The sequence below is a fragment of the Anomaloglossus baeobatrachus genome, chromosome 7 (assembly GCF_048569485.1).
Source record: "Anomaloglossus baeobatrachus isolate aAnoBae1 chromosome 7, aAnoBae1.hap1, whole genome shotgun sequence".
NCBI lineage: Eukaryota > Metazoa > Chordata > Amphibia > Anura > Aromobatidae > Anomaloglossus > Anomaloglossus baeobatrachus.
In genome coordinates, this window is record NC_134359.1 from 305,328,226 (window position 1) to 305,342,229 (window position 14,004).

Here is a 14,004-nt window from a genome sequence, read left to right on the forward strand (position 1 = left end):
GACTACTGCCCAGGATGGGGGCAGGAAGGATCTTCCCTGAGACAATGAGGTGGGAAGGAGCCACCATTGTAGAGAGTCCTTGGCCGTCTGAGAAAGAGAGACTTTCCTGTCCAGGGACGTTGACTTCCCGTCCCATTGGCGGAGAATGTCCCATTGAAGTGGGCGCAGATGAAACTGCGCAAAGGGAACTGCTTCCATGGCTGCCACCATCTTCCCTAGGAAATGCATGAGGCGCCGCAAGGGATGCAACTGTCCCTGAAGGAGAGATTGCACCCCTGTCTGTAGTGACCGCTGCTTGTTCAGCGGAAGCTTCACTATCGCTGCTAGAGTATGAAACTCCATGCCAAGATACGTTAGTGATTGAGTCGGTGATAGGATCGACTTTGGAAAGTTGATGATCCATCCGAAAGACTGTAGCGTCTCCAGCGTAGCATTCAGGCTGCGCTGACATGCCTCTTGAGAGGGAGCCTTGACCAGTAAATCGTCTAGGTAAGGGATCACCGAGTGTCCCTGAGAGTGCAAAACTGCTACCACCGCCGCCATGACCTTGGTGAAGACCCGTGGGGCTGTCGCCAGACCAAATGGCAGAGCTACGAACTGAAAATGGTCGTCTCCTATCACAAAACGTAGAAAACGTTGATGTTCTGTAGCAATTGGCACGTGGAGATAAGCATCTTTGATGTCTATTGAGGCAAGGAAGTCTCCTCTGGACATTGAGGCAATGACAGAACGCAGGGTTTCCATCCGGAACCTCCTGGCGTGCACATGTTTGTTGAGCCGTTTTAGGTCCAGAACAGGACGGAACGAGCCGTCCTTTTTTGGAACCACAAAGAGATTGGAGTAAAACCCTTGCCCTTGTTCCTGAGGAGGGACTGGGATCACCACTCCTTCCGCTCTTAGGGATTCTACCGCCTGCAGCAGAGCATCTGCTCGGTCTGGATGTGGGAAGGTTCTGAAGAACCGAGCTGGAGGACGAGAATTGAACTCGATTCTGTACCCGCGAGACAAAATGTCTGTCACCCACCGGTCCTTGACCTGTGACATCCAAATGTCGTAAAAGCGGGAGAGCCTGCCCCCGACCGGAGATGCGGAGGGAGGGGGCTGGAAGTCATGAGGAAGCCGCTTTGGAAGCGGTACCTCCATTTGCTTTCTTGGGGCGTGTGTGAGCCCGCCACGAATCTGAGTTTCTTTGCGTCCTCTGAGTCCCTTTGGACGAGGTAAATGGTGTCTTGCCCGAACCTCGAAAGGACGGAAACCTCTGCTGCCACTTTTTCTGCTGAGGTTTGCTTGTTCTGGGCTGTGGTAAAGAGGAGTCTTTACCCTTGGACTGCTTAATGATGTCAGCCAATGGCTCGCCAAACAGTCTATCTCTAGATAAAGGCAAACTGGTTAAACATTTTTTGGAACCAGCATCTGCTTTCCAGTCCTTTAACCACAAGGCTCTGCGCAAAACTACCGAATTGGCGGACGCCATTGAGGTGCGACTGGTAGATTCTAGGACCGCATTGATAGCGTAAGACGCAAACGCCGACATCTGCGTGGTAAGGGACGCCACTTGCGGCACTGCTGGATGTATGATAGCATCCACTTTTGCTAAGCCAGCTGAAATAGCCTGGAGTGCCCATACGGCTGCGAATGCCGGAGCAAACGACGCGCCGATAGCTTCATAGACAGATTTTAACCAAAGGTCCATCTGTCTGTCATTGGCATCTTTAAGTGAAGCGCCATCCTCCACTGCAACTATGGACCTAGCTGCAAGTTTTGAAATCGGGGGGTCGACCTTTGGACACTGTGTCCAGCGCTTGACCACCTCCGGGGGGAAAGGGAAACGTGTATCTTTAGATCGTTTAGAGAAACGCCTTTCTGGGTGAGCGTCGTGCTTCTGGATTGACTCTCTGAAGTCAGAGTGATCCAAGAAAGCACTCAATTTACGCTTGGGATAGAGGAAACGAAACTTTTCCTGCTCCGCAGCCGCCTCTTCTGCTGAAGGGGCTGGGGGAGAAATATCCAACAGCCTATTGATGGCTGAGATAAGGTCGTTTACCATGGCGTCCCCATCAGGGGTATCCAGGTTGAGAGGGGTTCCAGGAGTGGATTCCTGATCACTCTCCTCAGACACATCACAGGGAGACTGATTGCGCTGAGACCCTGAGCAGTGTGATGACGTTGAGGGTCTTTCCCAGCGAGCCCGCTTAGGGTGGCTGGGGCTATCATCTGAGTCATAATCCTCAGCTTGTGAAGCCGGGGACCCCCCTGTAGGCTGGATTAATTCCAAGTGAGGGGGACCTGAGGACAGAGGCCTCGCCGTGCCCAAAGACTGAGTCCCATGCATAGATTGCAAGGCGTCAAGGATTTTTGTCATAGTCACAGACATTTTATCCGCAAAAACTGCAAAGTCTGTCCCTGTCACCGGGGCAGAACTTACAAGCGTCTCAGCCTGGGTCACTATCTCTCCGGACTCCGGCTGGCGAAGCAGCACCGGATCTGAGCATTGCACACAATGGGGGTCTTTGGAACCTGCTGGTAGAGCAGCCCCACATGCAGCACACGCAGTGTACACAGCCCTAGCCTTGGCAGCCTTGCGTTTTGAGGATGACATGTTGCTGCTTCCTCAGAGCGATCTGGGATATGCAGCCAGAAGCGACCTCACAGTGCAAGAAATACAATATCTATATATCTGTACACAGTACACCGATACACAGTGAGGCACTAGAGGGACCAGCACAGAAAAACCGCTTACCGCCCGCTTAAAAAGCGGGTGTGAGGTCGCAAGATAGCCCCCCAGTCCAGGTCTCCCAGAGCCTTGCGTCCTTCCTCCAGCCAGGCTGCATGTAATGGCTGCCGGCGTCCCGAGAGAGGAAGGGGGGCGGGCCCTGGGCGTTCCTGGCCAAGAGCGGGAAGCCTGCTTCCCTCTGTGCCAAGTGAGAGGGCTGGAGCATGTAAATCAGGCTCCAGCCCTCGTCGCTGCTAGCGAACAGCGTCTCTCCCCTACCCTGATTGACAGGGTGGGGGCGGGAACGAATCGGAGCTGCCGGCGTCCTAGGCCCAAAAAGCCGGGGACTAAATTTATAAACGCCGCCGCCGTAAAAGCGCGGTCGGCGTGTCCCCGGCGCACCACAAGTCACAGCAGCGCCGCCCGGTCCAGAGGGGGTCGGCGCTGCGTTCCCACAACACAAAGTCCCCCAGTAAACTGTAGGGACACTAACTCCAACGTTACGGTCCCCGGCGCACTACAACACCCAGCCAGCCCGGAGTGTGTCTGTGCCTGCCGGGGACACAGAGTACCTGTATGATGCAGGGCCCTGTCCCTGATCGTACCCCTGCTCCGTCTCCATCAGGTTCTAATGGGTCTGTGGATGGAGCCCGGCGTCAGAGCTGAGAGGCCGGCAGGATCCCACTTCCACAGAGCCCTACAAGGGGATGTGGAAGGAAAACAGCATGTGGGGCTCCAGCCCTGTACCAGCAATAGGTACCTCAACCTTACAACACCATCCAGGGGTGAGAAGGGAGCATGCTGGGGGCACTATATGTGCCCTCTTTTCTTCCATCCGAAATAGTCAGCAGCTACTGCTGACTAAAATCTGTGGAGCTATGCATGGAATGTCTGACCTCCTTCGCACACAAAGCTAAAACTGGAGAACCCGTGATACACGGGGGGGGTATAGCCAGAGGGGGAGGGGCCTTGCACTTTTGGTGTAGTGCTTTGTGTGGCCTCCGGAGGGCAGTAGCTATACCCCCAATCGTCTGGGTCTCCCAATAGAGCGCTGAAGAAATAGACGACGTGTCAACGATTAGGTGACTATTTTGCATCGTTAGCGGTTGCTCGTACGTGTCACACGCAATGACGTCGCTAACGAGGCCGGATGTGCGTCACGAATTCCGTGACCCCAACGACATCTCGTTAGCGATGTCGTTGCGTGTAAAGCGGCCTTTAGAATAATCTAAATGGATATTTATAACTGAGATACACACAGTCATGGCCAAAAGTATTAGCACCCTTGAAATTGTTCCAGAAAATGAATTATTTCTCCCACAAACTTATTGCAATTACACATTTTGTTGTACACATCATTATCTCATTTCACACATAACCCCAAAAATGGGCCGGTCATAATTGTTGTCACCTTTCAAAAATTTTGAGTGAACATCTTTATTTCAAGCATGTGATGTTCGTTCACACTCACCTGTGGCAAGTAACAAGTGTGGGCAATATGAAAATCACTATGAAATCAGATAAAAAGGGGAGAAGTTCCCTCAGTCTTTCCATTGCGTGTCTGTGTGTGCTACACTAAGCATGGAGAACAGAAAGATAAGAAGAGAAATGTCCGAGGACTGGGGAACCAAAATTGTTTAAAAATATCAACAAACTCAAGATTACAAGTCTATCTTTAGAGATCTTGATATTTACAAAGCATGGTACTGCAACTAATCTCCCTGGAAGTGGACACCAGAGAAAAATTGATGAAAGGTTGCAACACTAGATAGTCTGTATGGTGGCTAAGCCCCAATGAAGTCTAAAAGAAATTCAAGCCATCCTGCAGCTCAGGGGCATCAGTGTCAGTGGGAACTATCCATCCACATCTAATTAAACTCTATGGAGGAGACCCAGGAAGACCCCACTGCTGACAAAGAGACAGAAAAAAGCCAAAATGTACGACAGTAACCAAAATCCTGTTGGGAAAGCATCTTGTGGACAGAATGGACAAGATAGATCTTTTTGGTAAAGCCACCATTCTGTTTATTGAAAACAGAATGAGGCCTACAAAGAAAAGAACACAGCACCTACAGTCACATATGGTGGAAGTCAGAGATGTTTTGGGTTGTTTTGCGGCCTCTGGCACTGGGGGGGTCTTGACTGTGTGCAAGACATCATAAAATCTGAAGATAGTGTCAGAAAGCCAGGTATAGTCCTAGGTCAGGGGTCCTCCAGTAGAACAATGACCCCAAACACTTCAAGAAGCCCCAGAAATGGATGAAGACAAAGCACTGGAGAGTTCTGAAATCGTTGCAATGAGTCTGGATCCAAACCCCAGTGACAACTGTGGAGAGATCTGAAAATTGGGAGAAGAGGAGAGAAGAGGAGAGAAGAGAAGACGCCTTCAGATATGAAACCTGGAGACTTTTATACAGAACATATTAAGAAGAAAATGGCAGTTCCTTCATGTGGATTTAGAAAATATTGGGGTGCACTTCCGGTTCCAAAGCCATATAACGAGAAGTAACAAGGCACTCCCAGAGTAAGTTGAAAGATATATTTATTTATGTGCGTCACAGAGAACGTTTTCGGTCCAACATGGACCTTCCTCAGTAGCACATATGAGGGAAAACGTAGCATGGGCTGTCAGGCGCGGTCCATGTTGGACCGAAAACGTGCTCTGTGACGCACATAAATAAATATACCTTTCAACTTACTCTGAGAGTGCCTTGTTACTTCTTTTTATACAGAACAGACTGAGATTCCAGGTGAGAGGAGGAAAAAGCTTGTGGACGGGGATAGGATGCGACTGATGGAAGGGATTTATTCCAAAGGGTAAAGACTGCAGACAAATATTAAGAGGAGGGGTCAACAATTGTGTACGGATCATTTTTGGGGTTTTGTATATTTATACATATAATATATATATAAAATTATACACACACCCATAAGTTAAAGTTTAGGACAACAAAGAACAACAAAAAAAAAAAGCAACTTACCCAACTTTTGTTTCTGCCTGTAAATAAAATGAGAACATAAGCGTCAGTCAGAGATGACTCGGAGAGTTTCCTGCAGCTTTTGTTATATAACATCCATGTAATACCAGTCATATACTGTCACAATTTCCCCCCCACTTTCATGACATTATATAGTAAAGTGTATAGCCTCTACTGTCCATGTCATCTACAGATGAAAAAGTGATGTCTATCTGAAAGACAGGAGGAAACAACAGAACCGCAAAAATGAAAAATCAGCCAGTCCTCAAGGGGTTAATGATCCGAATATACTAAGAGTCCACGCACAACCTGGGAATGTTCAGGAGCCACAATGAGTGCCGCGGATCAGTCATCTCCTCCTCAGACACCAGATCACCGGGGGACAAAAGACAGAAGGGAGGAAACAAAGGACAGAAACAAAAACTGACGCCTGTTAGAAAAGGTTAAATCAGATTAAACAGCAGAATCTCACCCCAAAAGCCACCGGACACCGAACCTCCATCTCCCCCGTCTGCAGATTCGGCAGTTTCATGTTGCTCAGAATTCTTTTTTCCTCCACCAAAAGGCCACGATATTGTAATTGACGTTATGCTATCTTTAAAATAAACATTAGAAAGTCATTAGTTTTTATATATTTGTGACAAATCATCAGCACAACAATGTAAGCTTCAACTATACTAAGGAACTATCATTGTCTGTATTATATTCCTAATAATGGTATATGATAATGTATAGTAGATGTCACCTGCAGTCCTATGTAACACCACAGATAACTGACAAAGTCCTGGACAGGAGGGATGTGTCACCAAGGTACCTAGTCTCGGTGCTGGAAGTCCTGAAAAAGCTGGATCTTGCAAATTGTTGAGAAGATTCTTTTTGGTCCAGGTTTTAGAAGAGGCCAGAAGAGCAGGGTTGGGATGAATGCTCCATTCTGGTCGAGGTTCTGGTGGAACTATTCAGGGCAGCTGAGCCTCCTCAGTGCTGAGCCTCCTCAGTGCTGAGCCTCCTCAGTGCTGAGCCTCCTGAGTGCTGAGCCTCCTGAGTGCTGAGCCTCCTCAGTGCTGAGCCTCCTCAGTGCTGAGCCTCCTCAGTGCTGAGCCTCCTCAGTGCTGAGCCTCCTCAGTGCTGAGCCTCCTCAGTGCTGTCTGTGTGTGGAGCTGGAATTACCATTTTGTGTGGCCTCTGCCCGATGCTGGTTTCATTTCTTTTAGCTGTGAATCGTCACTCTCGTATGGACACGTGGATTATTTTCAGTAACTTTTGCGTCAGAGAAAAGGCTCTTTGTATTTCTTGAGATTTATGGACTTTAATAAATGTGCCTGTTTGCACCAAAAACCTTCATGCCTGTGTGGACCAGGCAGCTACTAAAGAGTGTTAATATCCACAGAGCGTTAACTACCGAAATATAAGTGTCCGACCACAACCTCAGAAAATTCAGGGAACCACAATGACTGCGGCAGATCTGTAGTCTCCACGTCTTTTGTGAAGAGGAGGCCTCCTACAAAACAGTCATCCTACATCCACATCGCTGGGAAGATAGAAACGTGATGTCTGCTGGAAGAAGGGAGGAAACAACAAAGGACAGAACAGACTTCTGCTGGAAGCAGGTAGGAAACAACAAAGGACAGAAGAGAGACGTCAGCTGAAAGAAAGGAGGAAAGATCAAAGGACAGGAAAGAGATATCTACTGAAAGAAGGGAGGAAACAACAAAGGACAGAAGAGAGACATCTGCTGGAAGAAGGGAGGAAACAACAAAGGACAGAAGAGAGACATCTACTGGAAGAAGGGAGGAAACAACAAAGGACAGAAGAGAGACATCTGCTGGAAGAAGGGAGGAAACAACAAAGCACAGAAGAGAGATGTCTGTAGGAAGAAGGGAGGAAACAACAAAGGACAGAACAGACTTCTGCTGGAAGCAGGGAGGAAACAACAAAGGATAGAAGAGAGACGTCTATAGGAAGAAAGGAGGAAACAACAGAAGATAGAAGAGAGACATCTGCAGGAAGAAAGGAGGAAACAACAGAAGATAGGAGACATCTGCAGGAAGAAAGGAGGAAACAACAAAGGACAGAAGAGAGATGTCTGCTGGAAGAAGGGAGGATACAACAAAAGGACACGAGAGACGACTGCAGGAAGAAGGGAGGAAACAACAAAGGACTCAAACAAAAACTGTCTGTGAGAAAGAGTTAAATATCAGACAAAAACAGCAGAATCTCACCCCAGACACCACTGATCGCAGAGTCTCCATCTCCTTCGCCTGCAGAGTCTCCATCTCCTCCGCCTGCAGAGCCTCCATCTCCTCCGCCTGCAGAGCCTCCATCTCCTCCACCTGCAGAGCCTCCATCTCCTCCGGCTACAGAGCCTCCATCTCCTCCGGCTACAGAGCCTCCATCTCCTCCACCTGCAGAGCCTCCATCTCCTCCACCTGCAGAGCCTCCATCTCCTCCACCTGCAGAGCCTCCATCTCCTCCGGCTACAGAGCCTCCATCTCCTCCACCTGCAGAGCCTCCATCTCCTCCACCTGCAGAGCCTCCATCTCCTCCACCTGCAGAGCCTCCATCTCCTCCACCTGCAGAGCCTCCATCTCCTCCACCTGCAGAGCCTCCATCTCCTCCGGCTACAGAGCCTCCATCTCCTCCGGCTACAGAGCCTCCATCTCCTCCACCTGCAGAGCCTCCATCTCCTCCACCTGCAGAGCCTCCATCTCCTCCGGCTACAGAGCCTCCATCTCCTCCGGCTACAGAGCCTCCATCTCCTCCACCTGCAGAGCCTCCATCTCCTCCACCTGCAGAGCCTCCATCTCCTCCACCTGCTGAGCCTCCATCTCCTCCGCCTGCAGAGCCTCCATCTCCTCCACCTGCTGAGCCTCCATCTCCTCCACCTGCAGAGCCTCCATCTCCTCCACCTGCAGAGCCTCCATCTCCTCCACCTGCAGAGCCTCCATCTCCTCCACCTGCAGAGCCTCCATCTCCTCCACCTGCTGAGCCTCCATCTCCTCCACCTGCTGAGCCTCCATCTCCTCCACCTGCAGAGCCTCCATGTCCTCCATATGAGGATTCATCAGTTTGTTTTCTTTTAGGGTTCTTTCTTTCTTCAGTCTCAGTCCAAGATGTTCCAGCTTCTAATAATTTAAATAAAAAAAAAGAACACATTTTTAAAAGTTCATTATTTTTTTTACATTTCTGCAACATCAGTGCAACAATGTAAAGTTTCAATAATAAGTAATTATTATTATTACTATCATCTACTTTATATTCCTAATAATGGTAACTATGAGTACAGATACTGTAGTAGAGGCCACCTGCAGTCCTATGTAACACCACATATAATACAGTGATCTCTCTCGGAGTACAGATACTGTAGTAGAGGCCACCTGCAGTCCTATGTAACACCACAGATAACACAGTGATCTCTCTCGGAGTACAGATACTGTAGTAGAGGCCACCTGCAGTCCTATGTAACACCACATATAATACAGTGATCTCTCTCGGAGTACAGATACTGTAGTAGAGGCCACCTGCAGTCCTATGTAACACCACATATAATACAGTGATCTCTCTCGGAGTACAGATACTGTAGTAGAGGCCACCTGCAGTCCTATGTAACACCACAGATAACACAGTGATCTCTCTCGGAGTACAGATACTGTAGTAGAGGCCACCTGCAGTCCTATGTAACACCACTTATAATACAGTGATCTCTCTCGGAGTACAGATACTGTAGTAGAGGCCACCTGCAGTCCTATGTAACACCACAGATAACACAGTGATCTCTCTCGGAGTACAGATACTGTAGTAGAGGCCACCTGCAGTCCTATGTAACACCACTTATAATACAGTGATCTCTCTCGGAGTACAGATACTGTAGTAGAGGCCACCTGCAGTCCTATGTAACACCACATATAATACAGTGATCTCTCTCGGAGTACAGATACTGTAGTAGAGGCCACCTGCAGTCCTATGTAACACCAATGATGGTCTTAATTTTTATATCTTTGTTATTCTCTAGAAATGTCTTCACAACTTCTTTGAAAGAATCCCGAGCTCTTTTCTCAACAGCTTTCATTTTTGTTTTATGAGTTGGTGAGTTTCAGAATATCCGGCCCCCCCATGGCTGCCTTCAGTTTTGCTTTGGACGGTCCCTGACACTTGGTGCACAGGTGAAGGTCGCTCCTTCTTTCGGTAGAGCTTTCACAAACAGCTTCATCAGTCCACGCTTAATGTGGAGCGGTGGCCGGAGAACTTTACTGGGATCAACTAAACTTTCCACAACTATGGTCTGGAGTCCGGGCTGCACAGATGTTCTCGTTGGCTCCATTGAGGAGTCCTATCCCGGCTGTCCCCTTCACAGATAAAGCATGGGGACGTCGTGTATCCTCCTCTCTGGCCAAGGAGCAAAGAGACCTCTCAGATCACCACATATTGACCGTCCTTGCTCCTCATAATGAAGTTTCTTGAGAATAAAGTCTGAATTCCCATAGCTTGCCTTCTGTAGGAAGCATACACTGGACTCGCTGCCATTGTGCAGTAGCAGCATACACTGTACTCGCTGCCATTGTGCAGTAGCAGCATACACTGTACTCGCTGCCATTGTGCAGTAGCAGCATACACTGTACTCGCTGCCATTGTGCAGTAGCAGCATACACTGTACTCGCTGCCATTGTGCAGCAGCAGCATACACTGTACTCGCTGCCATTGTGCAGTAGCAGCATACACTGTACTCGCTGCCATTGTGCAGTAGCAGCATACACTGTACTCGCTGCCATTGTGCAGTAGCAGCAGCTTTCAGACTTTTTTGGATGAATCAATAAAGAGTCTGCACTCGCTCACATTGTTCACAATATTACTCTGCTGAGGTAAAGTGAAAGCTGTGCTCTGATTGGTTGCTATGGACACCACCTCACACTGATGGAGATGGTCTAAAAGAAAATCTGCCTTTACTGCTCATAGCAACCTATCATAGCTCAGCCTTATACTGCTGAGGTAAAACGAAAGCAGTGCTCTGATTGGTTGGTAAGGACACTACCACACTCTTAGGCGGGCTTTGCACGTTGCAACATCGGTAACAATGTGTTACCGATGCTGCAGCGATAGTCCCGCCCCCATCGCACGTTCGATATATAGTGAAAGCTGCCGTAGCGATTATTATCGCTACGGCAGCTTTACACGCACATACCTGCCGTGCGACGTCCATCTGGCCGGCGTCCCGCCTCCTTCCTTAGGGGGAGGGTCGTGCGGCGTCACAGTGACGTCACACGGCAGGCGGCCAATTGAAGTGGAGGGGCGGAGATGAGCAGGATGTAAACATCCCGCCCACCTCCGTCCTTCTCATTGCAGCCGGAGGCAGGTAAGGTGATGTTCCTCGCTCCTGCGGCTTCACACACAGCGATGTGTGCTGCCGCAGGAGCGAGGAACAACATCGTACCTGTCGCTCCCCCGGCATTATGGAAATGTCGGAGGCTGCAGCGATGATACGATGACGACGATTTTGCGCTCGTTCATCGTATCATCTAGGATTTACACACTACGACATCGCAAGTGACGCCGGATGTGCGTCACTTTCGATTTGACCCCACCGACATCGCACCTGCGATGTCGTAGTGTGCAAAGCCCGCCTTAGGGCTACTTTGCACACACAGAGATAAATCTTTGGCAGATCTGTGGTTGCAGTGAAATTGTGGACATATTGTTCCATTTGTACACAGCCACAAACCTGGCTCTGATTGTCCACAATTTCACTGCAACCACAGATCTACCACAGATCTACCACAGATCTGCCGCAGATTTATCTCTGTGTGCAAAGTACCCCTTAGCCCCTTAATGACTGCGGGCAGTAATATTACGTCCTAGCGGTCATAACGTTACTGCCCGCAGTCTGCCGCCGGCAGCATGCCGCGATCGGCGCACATCTCAGCTGATTTTCACAGCTGAGATGTGTGCCTGCTAGGCACGAGCAAAATCGTTATCTGCTCGTGCCGTTTATCCCCTTAAATGGCGCTGTCAATATGTGACAGCGCCATTATAATCGCGATAAACTTTTACTTACCACCTGATACCGGAAGTCACGTGACGTCGATATTTTTACAGAGTTTAGTCATCGAAAGTATAAAAGAAAATCCCCTCTTATAAATTAACCCTTTCAGCCCTGAGTAATCAGATAAAGCAGCAGAATCTCACCACGGCGCTGAGCGATCTCTCCTGGATCTCCTCTGTATGTAGTAGATGTCACCTGCAGTCCTATGTAACACCACAGATAGCACAGTGATATCTCTGAGTACAGATAATGTAGTAGGTGTCACCTGCAGTCCTATGTAACACCACAGATAACACAGTGATATCTCTGAGTACAGATAATGTAGCAGATGTCACCTGCAGTCCTATGTAACACCACAGATAACACAGTGATATCTCTGAGTACAGATAATGTAGTAGATGTCACCTGCAGTCCTATGTAACACCACAGATAACACAGTGATATCTCTGAGTACAGATAATGTAGTAGATGTCACCTGCAGTCCTATGTAACACCACAGATAACACAGTGATATCTCTGAGTACAGATAATGTAGTAGATGTCACCTGCAGTCCTATGTAACACCACAGATAACACAGTGATATCTCTGAGCACAGATAATGTAGATGTCACCTGCAGTCCTATGTAACACCACAGATAACACAGTGATATCTCTCTGAGTACAGATAATGTAGTAGATGTCACCTGCAGTCCTATGTAACACCACAGATAACACAGTGATATCTCTGAGTACAGATAATGTAGTAGATGTCACCTGCAGTCCTATGTAACACCACAGATAACACAGTGATATCTCTGAGTACAGATAATGTAGTAGAGGTCACCTGCAGTCCTATGTAACACCAATGATGGTCTTAATTTTTGATATCTTTGTTGTTCTCTAGAAATGTCTTCACAACGTCTTTGAAAGAATCGCGAGCTCTTTTCTCAACGGCTTTCATTTTTGTGTTAGGAGTTGATGAGTGTCAGAATATCCGGCCCCCCCGATGCCTGCCTTCAGTTTTGCTTTGGACGGTCCCTGACACGTGGTGCACAGGTGAAAGTCGCTCCTTTCAGTAGAGCTTTCACAAACGGCTTCAACAGTCCAAGATTGTTGTGGAGCGGTGGCCGGAGAACTTTACTGGGATCAACTAAACTTTCCACAACTATGGTCCTGAGTCCGGGCTGCACAGATGTTCTTGTTGGCTCCAGTGATGAGTCCTATCCCGGCTGTCCCCTTCACAGATAAAGCATGGGGACGTCGTGTATCCTCCTCTCTGGCCAAGGAGCAAAGAGACCTCTCAGATCACCACATATTGACCGTCCTTGCTCCTCATAATGAAGTTTCTTGAGAATAAAGTCTGAATTCCCATAGCTTGCCTTCTGTAGGAAGCATACACTGGACTCGCTGCCATTGTGCAGTAGCAGCATACACTGTACTCGCTGCCATTGTGCAGTAGCAGCATACACTGTACTCGCTGCCATTGTGCAGTAGCAGCATACACTGTACTCGCTGCCATTGTGCAGTAGCAGCATACACTGTACTCGCTGCCATTGTGCAGTAGCAGCATACACTGTATTCGCTGCCATTGTGCAGCAGCAGCATACACTGTACTCGCTGCCATTGTGCAGTAGCAGCATACACTGTACTCGCTGCCATTGTGCAGTAGCAGCATACACTGTACTCGCTGCCATTGTGCAGTAGCAGCAGCTTTCAGACTTTTTTGGATGAATCAATAAAGAGTCTGCACTCGCTCACATTGTTCACAATATTACTCTGCTGAGGTAAAGTGAAAGCTGTGCTCTGATTGGTTGCTATGGACACCACCTCACACTGATGGAGATGGTCTAAAAGAAAATCTGCCTTTACTGCTCATAGCAACCTATCATAGCTCAGCCTTATACTGCTGAGGTAAAACGAAAGCTGTGCTCTGATTGGTTGGTAAGGACACTACCACACTCTTAGGGCTACTTTGCACACACAGAGATAAATCTTTGGCAGATCTGTGGTTGCAGTGAAATTGTGGACATATTGTTCCATTTGTGCACAGCCACAAACCTGCCACTGATTGTCCACAATTTCACTGCAACCACAGATCTACCACAGATCTACCACAGATCTACCACAGATCTACCACAGATCTACCACAGATCTACCACAGATCTACCACAGATCTACCACAGATCTGCCGCAGATTTATCTCTGTGTGCAAAGTACCCCTTAGCCCCTTAATGACTGCGGGCAGTAATATTACGTCCTAGCGGTCATAACGTTACTGCCCGCAGTCTGCCGCCGGCAG

The 14,004-nt window shown here is 48.5% G+C and overlaps 1 protein-coding gene across 1 annotated transcript in view; it reads right to left on the minus strand.

Annotated features, from left to right (window-relative positions):
- Positions 1 to 14,004, minus strand: part of LOC142246833 (uncharacterized) — a 129,761-nt gene that overhangs the window by 15,057 nt on the left and 100,700 nt on the right. The window contains exons 14-16 of the mRNA XM_075319882.1: positions 7,911 to 8,813; positions 6,164 to 6,286; positions 5,695 to 5,711 (exon numbers count right to left, since the gene is read on the minus strand). Of these exons, the coding sequence (XP_075175997.1) occupies positions 5,695 to 5,711; positions 6,164 to 6,286; positions 7,911 to 8,813 (1,043 nt within the window). The remainder of the gene's footprint in view (positions 1 to 5,694; positions 5,712 to 6,163; positions 6,287 to 7,910; positions 8,814 to 14,004) is intronic.